We start from the raw sequence: 20,000 nt of genomic DNA on the forward strand, positions 1-20,000 counted from the left end.
ATAAAATAGCCATTACAGAACAAAAGTTCCTAACTCCAGATAGGCAAAGTGTATTACACATGCATCCGTGCTAACTTGCCAAAATCCCCAACCAAAGTGTACCAACTTCAGGATAAACCCATTGGTGTCCTAACTTCATTGTTATCCTTTGGAGCTCACGTTAATTAAAACAGTCGCTGGCACTAGCACCCTGGCGAACTCCCATAATGGCTGCTCTCTTGGTGAAGCTGAGAACCCTGGCGGGGCGGGTGGGGACTGGGTGTGGGCGGGGTCTGGCTCTCTGAGCTCTCTGATTGGCCGGCGCACACTCACTCCTGCAGGAGGGCTGTTGGCCGCTCCAGCTCAGGGATTCCTGACACGCCCTGGTCTCGGACCCCACCAGCTCGAATCCCGGGTCGCACAGGAAGTGCACCTCGTGGCCCACCGCCAGCACCTTGCCGAGCTTCCTGCCGTTGCCGGGCACCTCCAGCTTTGGGCAGGTCCCTGAGAAACAAACGCGGGGATAGCACGACACGGCAAGAAGAAGCTTTTCCGTAACTCTAGCCCCGGCGGTCAGCGGGTACAATCACGCCAACAGAGCTGCCTTAACACTTTTTAAGGTGTACAATCACAAATCCTGTGCGATTACATTGTTCTGAACTGAGCATTCTTGCGCTGATGCACCAATCACTGCTGGTGATTCAAAGCACTGGAGTTCTAGAATACTGACTTAAATTCAGGAAAAAAAAAAGTCTCTTCAAAGGGTTCAAATTTGCATCCAGCTATCACATACATAGCTAATCGCCTAGCTAGCATTGTTACACCTAAGTTGCAATTGCAAAGGCATTGCTGGCAAACTAAATGGAATGTTCACTTAAAATCGTTAACCAGTATTACATTACATTACATTATTGGCATTTGGCAGACGCTCTTATCCAGAGCGACTTACAGTTGATTAGACTAAGCAGGAGACAATCCTCCCCTGGAGCAATGCAGGGTTAAGGGCCTTGCTCAAATGCCCAACGGCTGTGCGGCTTTTATTGTGGCTACACCGGGATTAGAGCCACCGACCCTGCGTGTCCCAGTCATTCACCTTAACCACTACACTACAGGCCGCCCCTACATCTATTTGCTATCTGTTTGCTGTAAACAATCGCCGTCTTGAACACAGGTCTCCGGCCTCACCATTGCACTGACAGGCACAGTTAACACAGGCAGCCGGTCCTACAGAGTTTGCATGTTCTCCCAGAGTTTGTGTGGGTTTCCTCCAGCTACCCCGGTTTCCTCCCACACTCAAACACACGCACGTCAGGTTAGGTGTGCTCCTGCCGTTGCCCTCGACCAAGGCACTGGCCTCAGAACTGGAGTTGGTCCCCGGGCGCTGCACTGTAGCTGCCCACTGCTAGGATGGGTCAAATGACCCCACAGGGGTTTAATAAAGTTTATTTTATCTCACCGTTGCCGGCTTTGCCGCTCTGCCTGGCCGTGGAGCTCTGCAGGAGGTTGATCTTCTTCCTCAGCGACCGCAGGCCCTGCAGGTAGGACGTCTCGTGGGCCGAGAGCAGCTTGTGGAGCTGGCGCAGGGTGCCCTGCATCTCCTGCCTGCTGGGGCAGTCCTGGGGGCGAGAGGGCAGGGCAGCTTAGCGCCCCCGTCAGGGGCAGGGCGTGGTCTGCAGCTGGGGCGATGCCCGCCTCCGTGTGTCCAGACGGAGACATCCGCCGTTCGCTGTGCGGAGAGCCACTGCACAATCCTGAAGTGTCGAGTCGGGATGGGAGTGGACCGAACTTCCGGCTTTGAGGGTTGACAATCCAGCCGGTTTTCACACTACCTTTAAACCACCAGTTCACGCAACAGGGGTGTGAATTGTGAGGAGCCCTCGCACTTGGGTCAGTACTCCCCTCTCGGGTTTTCAGCGCTCTTGGTCCCTGGTTATGATTTGCACTTTATTGTCGGTGGATAAGAGCGTCTACTAAATTACCATAATGTAATGTGATGTAATGTAATGAACTTCTCTGTAAACTCTGTAAACTAATTAAATCACATCTTAAAATGAGTAAAACTGTCTCACCTCAATTTTTTTGTCTTATTTAGCAAAGAAACGGAATAGAAAGAAGTCTACATGTAAGACTAAAATGGTTGTTAAGATTGACTTTTTTTATTTTATTTTATTTTCAGTGTACTGCTTCAAGATCAAAGTTTGGTTACCCTTGCATGCAAGAACATTAGCTCCCGGAAAGGTACAGTATTTGAATATTAAAATCACACAGATTATCTGTTATTTTGGAGCACAGAAGCGGCTGAATGTTGAACATTTAATCGTAATCAGGTCTGATCGTGTCCACTCAAAGAGCCGGTTATTCGCAGTGTTTTTATCTGGCTGTGATGGACGAGGCGACTCTGTTTAGGACTCTGTCCACTGTGTTTGCAGCTGGATAAAAATGGTGTTTACGCAGGAGCAGTGGCTAGGGAGAGAGGTGAGAAATCCGCCAGACCTGCGTTGCTTCACATACAGTCGTGCGACGCTGGTGAAGTAAGCAGGCCCAGGTCACTGCTCAGACGCTCTGAAAGCTGTGATTGTTGCCTGTGAGCTGAATGGTCAGCCTGTGATGGCTCTGGGCCAATGGGATCTCGGTGCCCGAATTAGACTCACGACTAAGACTCTCGGTGCCCGCCAATCACGACGCCTCTGGCCTGTAAGGTCGTGAGGCTTCATGCAGAAAAAGGGTTCCACTTCTGGGAATTGTGACCGTGGGATTATTAGGTTCTGTCTGCGTTCTGATCGGTTTTGAGATATTGAGGTTCAAAGATACCAAGGTGAATGGGCTCTAAGCAGATTTATATTTTAAATTTCCTTCATACTTTTAAAAAGTATTTTTGTGTAAAACATCACACGCATACTTATTTAGTGCCCTATAAGCAACATCTTTACCTCATAAATGTCAGTCAGACCTTTCTAATAGTAATTCTTGGGTCTCGAAATGGCTTTCTGTGATCTGCTCAACAACCATTTTAGAAAATATTTAAAAAATATTAAGCCGTTTCACTTTTGTCAGCCATTTCTCAGATTTAAGAGAACAAACGGTGAAGGCACCCAGCAGCAGGAAGCTGTGGGTAAGATTCCTCTCACATCCAGGGACAGTGAGGGCATTGAGGTCTGGTCACCGCCATAGAGAGAGGGTGGGGGGGGAGGTGGGGGGTGGGGGGTTTGGGGGACGGTGGGTTGTGTTGAACTGTCTCTCTGCCTGAAGTCAGGAGTGTTCCACACATGAAAACCTCCCTGCTGATATTGGACAGGACACTATTTACCCCTGTCGTGCCACAACTCCGTGCTTGGGGCTGATTGTATATACATTTTCAAATTCTTAAAGATCCGTACCATTAAAATGCATCTCTCTTGCCAATGGAGCAAAAACTACAAAGTCTCTTTTACTCAGCGTATTTATTTACTTGTGAAGCCTTGATGAATCTAGCAGTGTTGTATAAACCCCTTTCACTTGAATTAAAATTCCTCAGGAGGAAAAACAAACTGGGCAGATCTCGTTCTCGGTATGCGACCGTAGTGTTGGTGAGATTTTCATAAGCCCGCTCAGAGGTTTCCCTTGCAAGCAGCGTGTTAGGAGTTTCCTGTGGCTGCAGAATCCGTATGAAACTGTACGTTTTCCTCGCCCGCGTCTGTTCAAGGACTTGTCGCCGTCACTAGAAATGACGAGAACAACCCCCTACGGTGTCTGAGATGTGAGCTCACCAATCGGGAGGAGATCACACTGAGAGTCACTGTATCGCCCCCGGCAACACAAACACAGTCGCACAGGTCATGCGGGGTCCAGGGGAGTTCTCCATCTCTGATTGGTCACGGACGTCAGCGAGGAGAGCCTCGATGTTTTTGAAGTTCGTTCCCTCTGCCCTCCCTCTGCCCTCCCGCCTTATGAAAAACGTGTTTTCATGTGCTCGGCCTTGTGTAAGTAAAGCAAATGTTTACTCTTCCTGCAGAAAACACCTGGTAAATAGATATTAAATGGAGGTCTTGGGAGAGAGTAGAGTTCAGCGTGCTGATGAAATTGCTGTTTGTATTTGGCCATAACGCTCTCTTGTTGGCAGTACTGCTGCACGAGGCTCGTTCAATAATAATTTGCAAAATGTCACAATTAGCATGAAGCCCTTCGTTGTGATTCAAGATTTTCAATAATGTCTTTCATCAGAAATGGTAGCATTGGAAAAAATGTAACATGCAGGTAAATAAAACATTTAAAAAAATTATTTTTATGTCTATGAATTCATGTAATTGACATAATTTGATGCAACTACTACAGTGGCTTGTCATCATTGATTTTATGAGTCGAAATGAAAAGATGCTCAAGGAACCTCAGCTCGGGATTCCAAGGTGTTTTCACAAACCATTAACTACGCTTCGCACAAACACCCCTTTTTGTCTTTAAACCTTGATCCGTAATGTAATTAGCCTCAAGATGTTTACCACTGCAGCACGCATTCAAAAGAAAATTCCAACTGCCTCCGATCCCTGGTGAAAAAAGCTATGCTTGTCAAATTCAGTATGTGCTGATTCTATCACTGCGGTATTTGATTTCTCATTTCTCAGCTGTAGTAGAGCCATCAGGAATGAACCAGTGAAATAGACCCGAACCCTCAGGATTATTGAAAATCTAGTTTGAGGCGTCAAGTCTGTTCATAACAAAGGGCTTTTCCAGTTTGCTGGACATGGCAATTATTCTGTAGTCCAATTGTTAAAGTGACATATGTGTATGTGTAAATTGAATTCCGATAGACCCTTTTTTTTACGAATTTGCACCTTCACAGTGTGGTCCAGTGCCTGTGGTGTCATAAGAACACACACTCTCGCGCACACACACACACACACACACTGCTCTTAAAGCAGGGAGATGTTTAATCTCTTTTCCAAAAGTCAGACAGTATCTTTCCTTAAAGACATGCAGACGTCAGTGTCTGCCTCTCGTACCGCACCTCAAACGCATGACCGAGGAGGGGCAACACGACACTAATTTTCTCACTTCTATTTTTTGACTGCACATCCAGTGTGATCTTCACCTCAGCCCTCCCACAGACTCCAGTGGGCTTCGAAAAGCGGTGTCAAGTATTCGCACAAAGACATTGGCTGCCGGGCTATATTGGTACAATCACATCATCTTCAGGTTTTACTGTGTGCTGTGTAATTTCGCTGGTATTAACCAGCTGTTCTGTTCTGTTAAATTTAGTTGAAAAAATACACAAGAATCAGAATATGGATAATCTGGGATCATTTCAGATTTATATTGATACATTTCAACTTGTTGATACAACAATTGTGTGGTAGACAATGTATATTTAATTTTTTTCTAAATGAATATGACATATAAAGATGAATATTACTATTACTTTTTGTGATAGTAACTTTTAAAGCGTGATTTAATTACTGATAGCTACAATACATATTGCATACACTGTTTCCAGGCAGTTATCATCAAATTAATTTGGGTTGCCTCGGTCATGGCGTTCAATGAGATGTGGCTACAGCGCCGGACACACGCAGCACTCACCTGTCCGAATGAGGTGTGATACAGACACAATATCGTCAGGATAACGTACGTCCGCTTCATCTCTTCAGCAATCCACAAATTCCTTCGGAGCTTGCTTGACGTTGGCACGACTCAAATTAAAACGTGAAGTTAAGTTAATTAACTCTATATTTGTCAAATATATGTTTAATTACTCAAAGTAGGCTAACACAAACGTTAGTTTAATGTCCTATTTAAAGTAATTTGCGAGACCAGCGACTGGTACATCTTGCAAGGGAGCACAGACAGCTTTTAGTTTTCCTTTCCTTTTCTGGAAAGCACATGCCAAATTTCTCTCCTCATAAAAAGCCGCCCCGTTGTGGTATTTTAAGCTACGAAGAAAAACAAAATCCACCAGTCATTGGACGGCGTTCTTGGTATTTGCAAAGCAAAAAAAAAAAAAAAAAAAACGTATACCGTTGGACAAACATATGCATGCGTCTTGAACTGAGTTTTACAGGAGGTTACTGGTCGAGATCTTTAGATGACTAAAATTGTTTGAATGAATGATGGGTTTAAAAAAAATAAATTGCTTTGGCTTTAAGGCAGGACGTCCGACATAAAGGCAACATTTTATCCAAATAATTCAGTAGCCTATTAATAAACCGTTGGCATGTTTGGCTATAATTTAAATGATTAAGTCAATGATTTAAATCGTAAAATAAGACATTTAACTATCGCCTATCCAATGACTATAACGTTTCCTTTATACCGACATGAAAACAGAAGTATGGGCTGGATGGCAGAGGGGTAGGCTATGTTAAAATATTAACAGTTACAGTTTAAGGAGTAGGCCTATATTGTAGATCTCTCGTCTGAGTACGACCCGTGAACATTGCAGTTACAAGCTAATGTTACAAACCCCTATTGGCTAAAGCACTCGTCATTCGTGACCGATTTCTTCACCGAAATGCCTGAAATGACAGGGTTTAACTCCCGTCAGGAGCGGGGTGTGGCCCTCCTTGTGGGTCCGAACTCGGCTGCTTGTTTGAAGTTCAGTGGCGTCTAATGGCAATGGAATCAAGATGTCACTGCTTTGAACATTTCCACATTAGGTTCAAAGCGGCCTACCCTCAATGGTAGTGCTGTCACTGCTTTAAACATCTCTGGTAAAGAAATAAGCAGCGTCAGCGAACTTCTAGCCAGAAGTAGCCACTTGAATTCCAACTCGGTGAAATCGTCCCCACTTGATCACATCATACATTATTAGGCTATAGCTATACAGTCCAGTGCATAAGTATTTGAACAGTGACCCCGTTCTTGTTTTGGTTCTGCACAGACACTAGAATGAGTTTTAAATGGAACAATGAATATGGTTAAAGTACAGACTAATTTGAGAGTATTTAAACATCCATATCAGGTTATTTGTGTTGACTGCCCCTATTTACACATAGCCCCCCCCCCCCCCCCCCCATTTTATGGGAGCTAAAGTAATTGGACAATTGGCTGCTCAGCTGTTTCTGTGTGTCTGGAAGTCGAACTAAAAGTTGAGTTTTTTTCTCAGCGTGGAATCAGCATTTAGAGTTGTCTCTCAACAAGTGTCAATGCCAGTGAAGCAGGCCATCATGAACCTGGCAAACAGAACACACGGATCAGAGACGTAGCCAAAACATTGGATGTGTCAAAGTAAACTGTCTGATGCATTGCTGGGAAGCAAGACTGCACCGGTAGGCCACAGAAGACCACTTTAGAGGACAACAACTGAAGAATACTTCGTTTTTAAAAACATACACAGTGACGTCTGACTTTAATGATTAATGTTATGACTTTGATCACTCATTTTTATTTATTCATTTCTATTTTGATTTCTATTTATCTGTCTGGTAAATTTCCAAACAAACTCCATGGCAACATACATTAAAAACACTATCTACACTGATTTCCCATTTAACTGTTATCTGCAACAGAATTTTTAAAATGACAAGTATATTGATATGCATTTAAAATTAATATCTAACCTTTAAAAAGTCACGGTACGACCTATGTAAACCAGCACAGAAAATAATAGTGAAAAAAATATGCTGTTGCTCAGCACAGAACATGGAAACGTTCTGCCCTCTACAGGATGGTGCTCTCGTTCACTATTAATGTGAGAATTCTGCTCAAATACAAGCATGCAACAGTCTGCCTCTTTCAGACTCCAGATGAAAACATTGAAATTACTATTAGCGCTGCATTATCATTTTCAGGCTGAGGGCAAATGTTTAAATTGTGCCGAAATACTGATATGCTCTGAGATTAGATCAGTACACATCCTCAATGACAGATTCTCTATATGGTATTTGACATTATGCATTTAAACTGCAGGTTGTATTATGGGCAGTATCCAGGCGTGACCCAGAAGTAACTGAACCAATATCCTACATTGTCACCATATCCGGTTTTGGTTAGATTTGAGGTATTTCACATTGAAAATCTGACTGCATTCCTACACTTGGCAATTATTCTGTGAGAACAAAATATGATATACATTTTTTGACAAATGTGTATGAACTTTGGTTTCCTTTCATGTTTTTTTTTTTTTTTTTTTTTGCCATCCTGAAAATACAAATCCGGCCTGAAATCTAAATCCTATCATTCACCTGGAAATCGCATGGTGCTTTTTGAGATTATTCTTGTTGATTTGGTTTGTAGTCATGCTTTCTTTTTGCCTTTGTTGACTTGAATCTGTGAAACAAAGTGAGTCTGAATTGCTTGAAAAAATGTCTTGAGTTGTTCTTTCTAAATGTTGGATTACATTTGCATGTGATCAACCAGATGAAAAATTAATATTGTCATTGCTGAAGTCTGTATGGCATCCATTCATTGCCTACTTAAAAAAAAAATAGAAAATGATAAATATCCTTGAGGAAAACATTTATTGGATTATAAAATGATGACCCCAGAGATTGATATTTCTAAAAACTGTTGAGATTGAATTTATTGGCTGGAAGAGTAAAATTCAATTATAATTCTGACGTGTAATGTAATTTGAAAACTTGACGCCATGTAAATAATTTATATTCAAATAAGAAAAACACAAAAGGAAAATTCTCACTGTTTTTAAATATATTTTCTCAAAGCTCGTATAAGCTCGGTCTGGTTGCTTGTTGGGTAGGTCCTCTTAAGTTATTTTTATATTAAAACCAATTAAACGTTGAGTACTACAAATTATTAGTAGTATTAAAACCCACCGTGTTAATTATTATATGCTGTACCACTACAGGCAATGCGTTTGACACAAAGTTATTGGCCTACTACTACGAAAAGCTTGAAGTTTGAACCAAACCACCATGGTCTTAAACGCGCATTTGTCCGTTTATCAGATTAAGGGATGCACAGTTCGCCAAATATTAATGCTGACCATACACAAACAATTGGATTCACGCTTTGATATCGCAGCAGCGCTCGCTCAAAATAGTATACAATGCCAAACACTGAAATGCACTAGTGGCACTAATTTATGTTACGCCCTTGTCTGGGCTTCCGGTTTTATCGTGTGCCATTCAACTTCGTTGGGCGTCCGAAGAATAAGGCGGGGTGGACCAAATGGTGGTGTGGGATAGTTAGTGTTGAGTATGTGTCAGCTACCAGAGAGTGTGGCGTGGCGATAGTGTGCTGTTCAGTCATGAGGGTAACGGTGGAATTGTGGTATTTTCTCCTCATGTTTGCCTGGGCTCTCTCCACCTCATATTCCCAGGGGAACTGGATACTTAAGGAGAAACGGACCGGTACAAATGCACCTGCTAGGGGTAAGGAAGAAACGCTTGTTTTCAGCACCATTCTGTGTAAACAGCGGGGAAACCTGAACGCTGTGTAGGCTATACGACAAAAGTTTACCTGCATCCTTTCGTTCGAGAAGTTCATTTGAATTGCACTAACTGTTTACTGGGCTGTATTTCAATAAATGATGCTATGAATGGCACCACACGAATGAAATAATAAAACAATAACGATATTGCGGATATGCGTTGGAGATCACCTCACTACGATATAAGTTATATAATACAGATACGCTACTGTATAAACGGAGTACAACTTAAAAAAACAAACTAAAAAAACTTTCAAACCTCTGTAATGTCGGCTACTTAACTTTTGATGTGACTCACTTGAAAACAACTGTGACAACTCGCTTTAAACGGGTAGCCTAAATCAAGTCGCAAAGAGGAATGCATTGTCTAATCTGCGTTAGTCTGTTTTCTGTAAATGTATTTACATTTATATTTTGTATAATAGAGTCGTAGATCATTATCACGGATGTGGCCACTCACTTGAGCTTGCACTTTCTTGAATTATGTTTGAGGCAAGATTTTGTCACAATGTCTCCTTACCCCTCCGGCGACCCTGCACTGCGTTACCATGGGGATTTGTTCTAGCTGAAAGTAACCTCGATCCTTCTTTTATTCTAGGTCTTGGAGCTAAGGAGCACTTTCAGATTGTTTCACAGCATAATCGGCTCCGGAGCCGAGTCAATCCCATGGCAGCAAACATGCAGAAAATGGTTAGTTGGCTGCCTTTTTTTTTTCGCTTGCTTGTTCATGATGTGATCAGTCCTCTGTTGTCCCAGACAAATGTTTGTATAGGCTACTTACTGAAACATCCCCACACCATGCTAATATAAACATATGGAGGGTCTTTTTTAACTTTTATTTTTTAAATATTTTATATATAAGTCAGCTCTCACAATAGAATTCGGTAAAATTATTTACTGAGTTGGAATGCCTTTTCTCATCGTTATGAACAGTTTTTCTGATTCAGTGTTTCCTTCTTGCAAGTATATTGTTCCATAAGACTATACTTTGTTTCAGTGAGTTACTTTTAAGAAAGCAGTGTCAGCAGCACAGTTACTTTTAGGCCTACCTGCTGGACAATATTGCTGACTAGAGAGATACTGAAATATATATTTATTTTCAATTTGTCTCTTTGTAAAATATGTATTTGAGGTTTATTTTCAGACCCAACAGTGCAAACTATTTACTGACAACAAAAACAACAGGTCATGTGCCTGGCCTATGCAGTAGTTCACTAGGCCTTACTGCTCTGAAACTCCCGCACAGGTTCACTGCAAAAATAACACATAAATAAGTCAGTCTTAAGTATCTTGGTCTTATATTTAGACTTAATCTTATTTCTATGACTTTTTTTGTTGCTAAATGAGACACAATAAGAAAACTGCCAACGAGGTGAGAAAGTTTGACTCATTTAAGGATTTGCCAATGGGGTGAGAAAATGTCAGTTGTCAAATGTCAAGCAAACGGCAACTTAAAACGACCTTTTCTACTTGAGAGAGAGAGAGAGAGAGGGAGAGGGAGAGGGAGAGGGAGAGAAAAAAGATCTTAAGTTTTATTACGAGACTAAAAATGTGTGTTAAGACAGACATTTTTTGCAGGTCTGCCGCTCCCCAGACGGTCTTGATGTAGAGTATCAACACTGAGCTTAAAAGTGTCTGCACGACAGCAAGCTCCTGAAAACAGTATGTTTTGTCTTGGTATTTTTCATCCCCTCTTCATAATGGATGGCGTGAATGCCCATCATCCCCACAGTGGCTTTAGTTTAGCGAGCAGAAATCTCCGTCCTCCTCGCCGTGCCCACCCAGTCTGCGAGGATGCTGCTCTGTCAAAACGCTGATATCGGAAAAACAGGCAGAAACACCGCGGGTTTGTCGTCCGCTAAGGCTCCGTTTGGCACTGAAAAACACAGCTGTTTTTATCAGTGCCGGCCCGGGAAGCTAATCCTTCCGACCGTAAACACATTCTGGAGTACATCAGCGCGCACAGACGTTTTATTTCCCCCACCTTGTGCAAAGCAAGGCTCCATGGCGCACTTCAAACAAACGGCTAGCATAATTGAGCCACTGTGGTTCTTTGTGTAGCCACTTACCTGTATAGCCACTGTGGGACTTTATGTAGCTGATTAGCTGCATAGCCACTGTGGTTGTTTTTGTAGCTGATCATCTGTATAGCCATAGTGGGTCTTTTTGTAGCCACTTCGCTGCATAGCCACTGTGGGTATTTTTGTAGCCACTTAGCTGCATAGCCACTCTGGGTCTTTTTGTAGCCACTTAGCTGCATAGCCACTCTGGGTCTTTTTGTAGCCGGTTAGGTGCATTGCCACTGGTTGTTTTTGTAGCTGATTACTTGTATAGCCACTGTGGGTCTTTTTGTAGCCACTTAGCTGCACCGCCACTGTGGGTGTTTTTGTAGCCACTTGGCTGCATAGCCACTCTGGGTCTTTTTGTAGCCACTTAGCTGCATAGCCACTCTGGGTCTTTTTGTAGCCGGTTAGGTGCATTGCCACTGGTTGTTTTTGTAGCTGATTACTTGTATAGCCACTGTGGGTCTTTTTGTAGCCACTTAGCTGCACCGCCACTGTGGGTGTTTTTGTAGCTGATTAGCTGCATAGCCACTCTGGGTCTTTTTGTCGCAGATTACCTGCATTGCCACTCTGAGGCTTTATGTAGCTGGTTTGCGACATGAAGGCGATTCTCTTCAGAATTTCCTTTAGATTCCAGTCTGGACAGAAGCCTGTGAAGTCCTGTAAACCACTGGATTGTGTGTGAGCTCAGTAACATGGATGACTTGCTGTGAATAAGGCTAACATTGTGGAGTACTCCCAATTAGCCCCTCCCCTGTCTTTTTCATTAAACAGCACCACTGCCCTGTCTTGATGCATTACATCTGACATCTGACTTAAAAGTTAAAACGCTTCCCTAGCCTTTCCAGCGAATAAACGTGAAGCACATTACGGTGAAGCTGGAGTTGTTTGCCAAACCTGCATTACTAATGTCCTGACATTTCAACATGTCATATAAATAATATAAATGAAAATTTTGATATGTGTAGCACTGGTAGAAATTTTTATTTATTTTGTAATACTGTATGGCAGGTAATTCCACAAAGCCTTGCGTTGAAATCACGGCTGATGGGGAATATTAAGGTACTTAGTGATCAATTTAAAAGGCTGAAAGCCTTAGCTGCTTTGCGATTATCCACCAAATTTCGTGCACAGAAACCCATAAGCACAGTGTGATTGTCTGTGACTGTAAAGAGATTACAGTATCAAAGAGGACTCCATACCCCCCCCCCCCCCCCCCCCTCGGTCTCATGAGGAGATAAAATTCTGTATTTCCATATGAAAAATTATTCTCAATAACTTCTTGCTCAATTCATCCAGTGGTTCTTCAGAATTCAGAGATGGGGGGCTTGATATGTCCGTTGAATTTGTGCCACTCAATCAAACTTCAAACGCAATTGAAGGCTGGGTCATTCTTCAGATATATTGAATCTGTGAGATGGAGTAAGTTGGCTTTTCATGTTTGGTGTCTGTGTGTGTGTGTGTGCGTGTGAGGGAGGGAGAGATCTATAGGACAGAATGAGGGTTCGCTTTTTTCTGTGACAGTGTTCAGCTGGAAAATTGAGGCAGAAATCCACGGCACCCTTGTATGATGCTCTTTGCAGTCACAGTCAATTCCATGGATGTAAAATAATGACATTCACACTTTTTCCATTGTGTGTGTGCTGACTGCTCTGTGCTAAGAGACACTGTATGTGCTGTAGACTCATAGTGTGCATCCTCCTATTGCTGTTAGTGGGATGATGATGTTCCCTTGCCTTGATGCTAGATTTCTGTTTAAAACAATTTTTTCTATGATTTCTCCCTCTGTAGAACAGGGTGATGCTGAAAAACCAATGAAGATTCATCAATTATTGTGAAGTGCGACGTCTGTTTTTGAGGCAAACGTATGCATATAAGCACACGGTTACATTGCCATGATTATGAATTATAGCAGTGGTTTAAAACTGTACATCCTTGCAATCTATACATGATATGAAATGTATGTTTTTACCATCTCTCACACTGAAGGAGAACAGAACAGAAACATAGAATTATATTATGCAATACATTCAATTCAAGCAGAGACTGAATAGCAAACATGATATATGCAGTATGTCATTGTATAGAAAGGTTCGCTATGACGGTATATATATATATGTTCCGTTGTGAAAATGGCGCCAGAGCTCTTAGTTTCCTGCGGTTCACTGAGGGGTGAAAGATTTGCATATTATTGTATCTGATGGCTATATATGCACTGGGGAACAGCTTGCTTTGCCAGACACTGGAAAAAAAAAAAAACTGCTGGAAGAGTGTTTGTTCCAGACCGACTCATCCAAGAGCTCTTCACATGAAATTATACCAGCGTGCTGGCAGGTCTGATTCCAAGGCTTTTTTGGGGGGGGGCTGGGGGGATGGTGTTGGCATTCTCATACTGTAAGAGGGAATTAATCCAAAAAGACACCATGTGAATGGCGGCACACACTGGATATGCCGTGACGGGCCCGAGCCGCTTTAATAAACACCATCACTGAGTGGCAGAACGAAAGCCGAGGAGGTGCTGAAGGCCTGTAAATGGATTTCTGAAGGAATGTCAGAAGGGCGGCAGTGGGAAAGCGTGGAAAGATGAGGGGGGGGTGTGCGTGGGTGGGTGAGGGTGTGGGGCGGTGGGTGGTGCTGGGAGTTATTGACAGCATGCCCAGATTTGAGATTTCTGTCGTGTGAGGGTGAGTGGTGTGGTCTGCGTTGGCTTCCCATTGATTGCCTTTCTGTGCTTCTGTTTCCCAGCACTGTCTACATGTCAGGCTGGTAAAATGGGAGGCATTCTGGGGGCGAGGTGGGGGGTGGGGGGGGGGCGGCTATACCATGAAACCGTATCTGCGGAAACGTCCCCCTTGGTTTTCACTGTGAATGCAGCAGCGGTGACTGAAATGTTGCCGCGGCAACACGCAACGGTGGGGCGGCCATCTTGCATTGAGCCGGCGCATTCCACTGCCACTCGACGGTCACGAGACCGAGCGCGGGGGCGGTGTTCAAATGAATGCAGGTCTTAGGAGATGTGCAGTCATTCCGTCGGCCCCCCTCCCCCTTGTTTCTGCGGCTTTTCTTTAAGAACACAAAAAGGTTTGGGTGACCTTCCCGGAGAGTGCCGCCTCTTATTGACGTCGTGTGAACCTCGGGATGTTGGTTTAAGGAGGGCCCAGCCGCCTGCAGATGTTCAGAGCCTCGGTGCTCGTTGGATCGGCTGAGGCATGAGTCACCCTCTGGCTGACCCAGTTTAAAAGTGTCCTCCTCCGTGGAAGGTGCGTGTCCCGCAGTTGTTCTGAGAACAGACGGGCTCGCCGGTCTGACCTCGACCCGGTTCTGGGAGCGGATTTTCTCTCCCCGCTGCTCGATCGGCCGCTTCCAGTGACACCTCGTTATCACGTCTTCCTTTTCGACATTCGATTTTTTCGCTCCTCCCTCCCTTCCCCGTCGGGTCTGGCAGCCGGCGTCCCGAAGGGACCGTCTCTCTCTGTCTTCCGACGGTGTCCACTCCACACATGAGCAGAAATTAATTTTCTCCTCGGATCTTTCCAATCTCCCTAAATTCTCAGTTCAATAAGCCGGCTGTCCCGCACATAAATTACGCCAAACGTTTCATTTAGAAGGAGACGAACGTCACATTTGTCAAAAAGACAAAAAAAAACAAAAGGGGGGAGGGCTGTGTGTTGTCAAGCCGATTCCTTTGTGCGCGCTCTGTCACAGAGAGCACCCGGGCTAATGTATCACTTATCCGGTTGATTTACAGAGCTCTCAATACGCTTCCCCCCGCCTCAGCACTGACACTAGCGCTGAGAATGCTAATGGGCTGGGCTAATCTGATCCCGCCACTTCAGGAGCTGCGCTTCTCCTCGCTCGGAGGATAATTAAACTGTGTCTCCCTCTTGTGCTGACCCAGCCCTGGCTGAACCGGCCCTCCCGGGCCTGGGCCTCCTCCTCTTGGCAGGAGCCAAAGATTCCCAGGGACAGCTGTGTCCCACGGTTCGGCGATCACCTTCCAGCTGCTAGCGCTGCCCAGACCAGCCCAAATAAGATAAGGAGGCAGCCTAGTGTAGCCTAGTGGCTAAGGTACGTGACTGGGACTGGGAAGGTTGGTAGTTCTAACCCCGGTGTAGCCACAATAAAATCCACACCACTGTTAGGCCCTTGAGCAAGACCCTTAACCCCACATTGCTCCTGGGGGGATTGTCCCCTGCTTAGTCTACTCACCTGTAAATTGCTTTCGAGCGTCAGATAAATAACTAACCTAATTTAACATCATGATGAGAACAGGCCATTACAATGCTCGCCTTTTCCTACCACTAAAGTGGTACTACTACTTAGATTGCCTAAATGCTTAATAGTGTCTAGCACCTTATCAAGCCTGGTCTTGAAAACCCCCGGTGTTTGTGCCTCCACTACATGTCCTGGCAAGCGATTCCACACCGTGACCACACTCTAATGTAATGTTAAAATCCTATTTTCTTCTCAATTAGATTAAGTCTTAAGTTCTTAAGTTACTTTTTGCTATTCTTACCCCATCTTGAAATGAGTCAACGTTTCTCACCTCATTAGCAATCTTTATGAGTTATCAAATAATTTTAGTGTCTTATTTAAGTGTAAATATGACACTAAAGGTGTTGTTAAGGCTGAATTATTATCAGTTTTTTTTTTTTTGCACTGTCTCCTCATTTTCTGCAATTTGCTGCATATATTTTATCTTTATTTAAAGGTACAATGGGTAATTTCGGACTTCTAACTGCCAAGAGAGTAATAGCAGCAACTGGCTATGGTAATTAAAAACAATTTTCAACCAATGAGCTTGAATTATTGTTTTGGTACAGAGTGTCGGGCCGTCAACTGTATATTTTGAAACCCGAATTTAAGGACTATAAACACAAGCAGAGGGTGAGTCAACATGTCAGTGAGCCATTTTCAATGAGAGGAAGGGATTTACAATGGTATTGTAACAATGTTTTAACACAAAAATCTTGCCTATTGTACCTTTAAGCATGTAGGTCGGGGGTGTCCAATCTTATCCAGAAAGGGCTGGTGTGTGTGCAGGTTGTTGTTTTAGCACAGGACTAAGACAGCTGATTCTACTCATCAAGGTCTTGCTTAAAGACCACAACTAGTTAATTAGTATAATCAGGTGTGTTACTGCTGGGTTAAACCAAAAACCTGCACCCACGCCGGGCCCTTTTAGGATAAGATTGGACACCTCTGACGTAGGTCAACCAAGGACGCCTCTTTTGCAGTGGTGTTCTGTGGAACCAAAGTGGGTGGGAATGCAAAGGGCTGCTGAGCCAATCAGACAGGAAGGGAGAATTCGGAGCATTCCGCTATGACTTTGTGAAAAAGATGGAAATCAGTAATTGGTTTTCTCTGCTATTGGCAAGTAAATAATGGGGGGAATGCCAGATTTAGAGGACGGTCTGAGATTTATTTTTATTTTATTAAATGTTTTAAGAGATTTGTGGGAGTTTCTGCCTTGCGGTGGCTTTTGTGGAGTCGTGTGATTTAGGTTGGAGGGAGAGGGAAGAGGCTCTTGGGAGCCCAGGTGGTGTGCTGCGTTTCCCATTGTACGCATTCATCACCTGTCAGGGACGCCCGCCTGCAGTGTAATCCTCCGTGTGCATTTTTCACACATAAAACACCTGTATGGAGAATACATTTAATTTTAATTAAAACATTTTTAATTTTTTTTTAACCCTTTCTTTTCCCCTCCCTTCTTTTCTTGTTTCTGTTCTGACCTTTGTTTATGTTTGTTTGTTTGAAAATCAAATTGTGAATTTAGCGTTTCGCCACAAGCGCTGCGTATGCAGTGCGTCGGGTGATTGTGCGTCACCGTACGTTGCGGTTCGAGCGTTACTGTGACGTCCGCGCCTCGCTGTCTCCCCCAGGAGTGGAGCGAGAAGCTGGCTCTGCTCGCTCAGGACCGAGCGGCCTCCTGCTCTCCCCGCCCCGCCGCCCCGCCCCCCCGCCCCGACCACGTGGGCTGGAACGCCCATCGGGTCGCCGTGGGGACCGCGTCGTTCGCAGGGGTCATCGACGCCTGGTTCGGGGAGGGCCGAGACTACAGCTACCTGACCGGACGATGTGCGGACAACAGCACCTGCCAGCATTACACTCAGGTGAACCAACGCCATCAGTCTCACACGTAGGGACGGTTCAGCATTACACTCAGGTGATCCAACAGCATCAGTCTCACACGTAGGGACGGTTCAGCATTACACTCAGGTGATCCAACAGCATCAGTCTCACACGTAGGGACGGTTCAGCATTACACTCAGGTGATCCAACAGCATCAGTCTCACACGTAGGGACGGTTCAGCATTACACTCAGGTGATCCAACAGCATCAGTCTCACACGTAGGGACGGTTCAGCATTACACTCAGGTGATCCAACAGCATCAGTCTCACACGTAGGGACGGTTCAGCATTACACTCAGGTGATCCAACCCCATCAGTCTCACACGCAGGGACGGTTCATAGACGCTGGTTAAACTTGCATTTGTTCCCCCATAATGGAAATAAATCATCATGACTTTATTGTGTTTTGTTTTTCTCAATTTTACTCTGTATATGGTTGTTGCGTTAGGGCTAATGATACTGACTATTTTAAAATATGTCAAATAAGTTAAATCAATCAATCAATCAGTCAAGCTTAGTCCTGCACTAAATGGAGCTTTGTATGGATAATCTCTATTCAAAATAGAATTTTAATCTAGGGACGAGGCTTAATCTGTGTCTCTGAAGCTGGCCCATCGTGAAATGCCACCCAAATACCCATTCTGCTCTGGGGGACAGATAGTGAACACTTGCTTCTTATGTTACTGGCTAAACTACACACAGTACAACATGAAAATGTAATGTTTGAAGATTTATTGCCAAGTGCCATACACAATATTCAGTGGGGATAAGCACTGTTCCTGGGGTACATGCACACACTCCATCACCTGTAGCCTAGTGGCTAAGGTGCTTGACTGGGAGCCGGAAGGTTGGTGGTTCAAGCCCCATTGTAGCCACGATAAAGATCCCTGCTCAGTCTAATCAACTGGAAGTCACTTTTGATGAAAGTAACACTGTTCCTGTCTGTGTGTTGTAGCTGGTCTGGGCCACGTCCAGTCGAGTGGGCTGTGCACGGCAGGACTGTTACACAGGCGCGAGCCTGTGGGAGCTCTATGTCTGCGCATATTCACCTGGGTGAGTGCTCTCATCTCACCCCACTACAACCCAATGTAGTGTACTTCAACCACGGCCTACAGGGTTTACAGCTCCTGGGTTGGGTTGGGAGTATACTGCAACCCAACAGGTTTACAGCTCCTGGGTTTGGTTGGAATGTACTGCAAACCAATGGGTTTACAGCTCCTGGGCTGGGTTGGTGTGTTAGCATGCTAACAGCGTGGGCTGTGTTTGTCAGGGTGTTAGCATGCTAACAGTATGGGCTATGTTTGTAGGGGTGCTGGCATGCTAACTGCGTGGGCTGTGTTTGTAGGTGTGTTAGCATGCTAACAGCGTAGACTCTCTTTGTCAGGGTGCTAACATGCTAACAGTGTGGGCTGTGTTGGTAGGGGTACTAACGCTCTGTTCCTCCACTGCGCTCAGGGGCAACTGGGAGGTGAACGGGAGGATGGTTGTACCCTACAAAGCCGGGCCATACTGCTCTCTCTGCACCTCCGCCATGGCTGGCTGCTTCCGCCTCTGGGACCACGTTGGGGGCCTCTGTGGTGAGTGGCGTCTTCGGCTACTGCCTGAGCACAATTCACAAACACTGTTGTAATGGAATTTATTTCAAATATTTTAAAAATAATTTCTTTATTTTTCGCACTCAGTTGTAATGTCTGATTCACTTTCTTGGCTTCAAAGCCTTCCAAATGACAATAGGAAGTGGTAAGGGAAAGCTGGCTATTTTGTTCTTGCTTTGAATATAATTTTATACTTTAGGCGGCCCCCCTTGAAGCAGAATTCTGGCTCAAGTGAAGATGAGTGGCCTTTCATGTGCAGTAGAACAGCTATGTACTGAGAAAGCCACTTAGCATCGCCCTTAAGTGATTTTTGCTAACAGAAAATACAATATCCAAATCATTGTCCTTCCGGCCATATTATTTCCTCTGCAAAGTCCTGACAATTTCAATTACAATTTCCTTACCATCCCTTTCAGAGCACTTCATTAAGCGCATTTAGAGGGATTGTGACCTGTTTATTATTCCCCAATGGACTTCAAATTGAATATTTCAATTTGTTTTTGCATTAAATTAAATTAAAAGTATGTGGAGTATCATCTTCATGTGCCACCGATAAAAGTCTATGCAAGCGGTACCATAACAGTTCCCTAACAAGCGTAATGAAAGTGAGGAACGAACGGCTGTTTGTGTCTGGCAACATGCTATTTGTGCCGATTACTTCTGTTTTGTAACTGAAGGACAGAATATTAATAACTGAATTTTGACGGGTGTATAAATAAATATAAAGTTTTGATTGGCGTGTTGTGATCGAAGTGCTCTGCTCGTTCAGGAGCTCCTCTTCCTCTTCGTCAGTAAGTGGTCTCCTGAAGTAATTACAGTTGATTATACTTCCCCCCGTTAGGAAATGACTGGAATACTTTTAGTCACGAT

The 20,000-nt window shown here is 44.2% G+C and overlaps 2 protein-coding genes across 2 annotated transcripts in view; one reads left to right on the forward strand and one right to left on the reverse strand.

The window, feature by feature from the left end:
- Nucleotides 1-5,753, reverse strand: part of LOC133111999 (fibulin-7) — an 11,426-nt gene extending 5,673 nt beyond the window's left edge. The window contains exons 1-3 of the mRNA XM_061222657.1: nucleotides 5,533-5,753; nucleotides 1,436-1,595; nucleotides 313-483 (exon numbers count right to left, since the gene is read on the reverse strand). Coding sequence (XP_061078641.1) covers nucleotides 313-483; nucleotides 1,436-1,595; nucleotides 5,533-5,592 — 391 coding nt within the window. The 5' untranslated portion in view covers nucleotides 5,593-5,753. The remainder of the gene's footprint in view (nucleotides 1-312; nucleotides 484-1,435; nucleotides 1,596-5,532) is intronic.
- Nucleotides 5,754-9,045: 3,292 nt separating this feature from the next.
- Nucleotides 9,046-20,000, forward strand: part of LOC133111751 (C-type lectin domain family 18 member A-like) — a 19,371-nt gene continuing 8,416 nt past the window's right edge. Inside the window, exons 1-5 of the mRNA XM_061222322.1 lie at nucleotides 9,046-9,281; nucleotides 9,939-10,030; nucleotides 17,286-17,516; nucleotides 18,491-18,588; nucleotides 18,991-19,112. Coding sequence (XP_061078306.1) covers nucleotides 9,158-9,281; nucleotides 9,939-10,030; nucleotides 17,286-17,516; nucleotides 18,491-18,588; nucleotides 18,991-19,112 — 667 coding nt within the window. The 5' untranslated portion in view covers nucleotides 9,046-9,157. The remainder of the gene's footprint in view (nucleotides 9,282-9,938; nucleotides 10,031-17,285; nucleotides 17,517-18,490; nucleotides 18,589-18,990; nucleotides 19,113-20,000) is intronic.

The sequence above is a fragment of the Conger conger genome, chromosome 15 (genome assembly GCF_963514075.1).
Source record: "Conger conger chromosome 15, fConCon1.1, whole genome shotgun sequence".
Taxonomy (NCBI): domain Eukaryota; kingdom Metazoa; phylum Chordata; class Actinopteri; order Anguilliformes; family Congridae; genus Conger; species Conger conger.